A 1,983-nucleotide genomic window follows, 5' to 3' on the forward strand; every position below is an offset into this window, starting at 1 on the left:
AACGGTGAGCAAGAAGGTCTACAATGAATTTCTTGTCGCTAAATATCAGGGGGATGGGGGAGGATCACAAGGTCTCCTGGATTCGCAGATTAAGGTCGGTACACAACTTATCCTTCATCGCTATACAGGAAACTCAAATACTAGATGCTGAGCATATTGATGTTGTTGCTTGTTGGGGATCGAGCGAGGTCGGTGTTAGTCGTATCAATTCTTATGGTAGGTCTGGGGGACTTCTGAACCTATGGGATGCAAGATTATTCAAATCATTGGAGATCATTTCCTCTAGGCATTATCTGATTAATATTGGTAGTTTGGTGGGTGTTCAGAAGCCCGTAATTTTTGCTAATGTATATGGCCCACAATCGGTGGCGGATAAGGCTAGACTGTGGAAGGAATTACAAGAAATAATTGAAACCAAGGATGGGTGTGGATCCTCATGGGGGATTTTAACGCTGTTCGAAGACCTGAGGAGAGGTTTAACTCTGTTTTTTGCCGAAGAACTGCCCGTGATTTCAACGAGTTCATCAGGGACTCTGGATTAATGGAGCCAAAGATGGGAGGATTTCGTTTTACTTGTTTCAGGGATGCCGATGCAAAGCTAAGTAAGCTGGACCGCTTCCTTCACAGCCCCTGTTTCCTTGACATTGCCTTTAATGTTACAGTCACAACATTACCTAGAGAACTATCGGACCATTGCCCGATTCTTCTATCAAACAGTAGACGAAATTTTGGCAGACCCCCATTTAAATTGTTCAGTTCTTGGATGCTTAGAGACGGATTTGAAAAGGCATTCATCACCAGTTGGAACAACTTTGTGGGTTTTGGTACACCAAACCAATACCTAGCTGCCAAGCTAAAACATGTCAAGAAGGGTATTAAGGAATGGAGGGATACTGATCATCCAAAAGAGGAAGTGGAGCTACGTAATCATAAACTTGTTGTCGAAAGATTAGATCATGAGGCAGAAAAGAGAAACCTTACAGAAGTGGAGCTTGAGCAAAGAAGAGATAACTTTAAGAAGGTGGTGGAAATAGAGAAATTCAAGGCGTTAGACATCAAACAGAAATCACGAATCAAATGGGCTGTTGACGTTGATGAGAACACCATATTTTTTCATGGGTATGTGAACAGCAACAACAGGAAAAATGGGATTGATGGTATTATGATAAATGGGAACTAGTGTACTGATCCGAGTCTGATCAAGATGGAGGCTTTCACTTTTTTTGTTGAAAAATTTAAGGAGAGATGGCCTTCCAGACCTAAACTTGTTAGCAGACATTTCAAGCAGATCCTCCAGACTGACAATGAGCTGCTTGAAACCCCTTTTACCCTCCAAGAAATAAAAGAAGCGGTCTGGGATTGTGGTAATGAGAAGGCCCCGGGACCAGATGGCTTTTCGTTCAAATTCTATAAAAAATATTGGAATGTACTGTTAGGTGACATAGCTGCGGTGGTAAAACATTTCGAGAGGCACGAGAAGATTGATCAATCGTGTAATTCCTCTTTTATATCCCTGGTTCCTAAAATCAAGGACCCGTCCTTTCTCAGTGACTATCGACCCATAAGTCTCATAGGCTCCATCTATAAAATCATTTCCAAGCTTCTAGCAAGAAGGCTCAAGAAGGTACTGGGAAATTGTATAGATGAGGTACAATCTGCTTATGTGGAGGGGCGAAATATACTTGATGGTCCGCTTGTTGTCAATGAGGTGTGCTCGTGGGCCAAGGCGTCGAAGAAGAAGGTGTTGCTATTCAAGGCCGACTTTAACAAAGCATTTGATTCTATTAATTGGGGGTTTTTGGATGCAAATATGAAATCAATGGGCTTTGGAGACATATGGAGAGGATGGATTAAAGGGTGTCTGGAATCTGCAAAATCATCAATACTCATCAATGGTTGCCCGACGGATGAATTCCCCATCACAAAGGGTGTCCGACAAGGAGACCCGCTATCCCCATTTCTCTTCATCATTGCTATGGAGGG

At 42.6% G+C, this 1,983-nt stretch overlaps 1 protein-coding gene across 1 annotated transcript; it reads left to right on the forward strand.

Moving 5' to 3' along the window:
• The first annotated feature begins 436 nt into the window (after positions 1–436).
• LOC111911301 (uncharacterized) lies at positions 437–1,180 on the forward strand. The gene has a single exon (XM_023907095.1). It carries the CDS (start codon positions 437–439, stop codon positions 1,178–1,180), a length of 744 nt encoding a protein of 247 aa, XP_023762863.1.
• Positions 1,181–1,983: the final 803 nt, after the last annotated feature.

Source organism: Lactuca sativa, chromosome 8, assembly GCF_002870075.4.
Source record: "Lactuca sativa cultivar Salinas chromosome 8, Lsat_Salinas_v11, whole genome shotgun sequence".
Classification (NCBI taxonomy): Eukaryota; Viridiplantae; Streptophyta; class Magnoliopsida; order Asterales; family Asteraceae; genus Lactuca; species Lactuca sativa.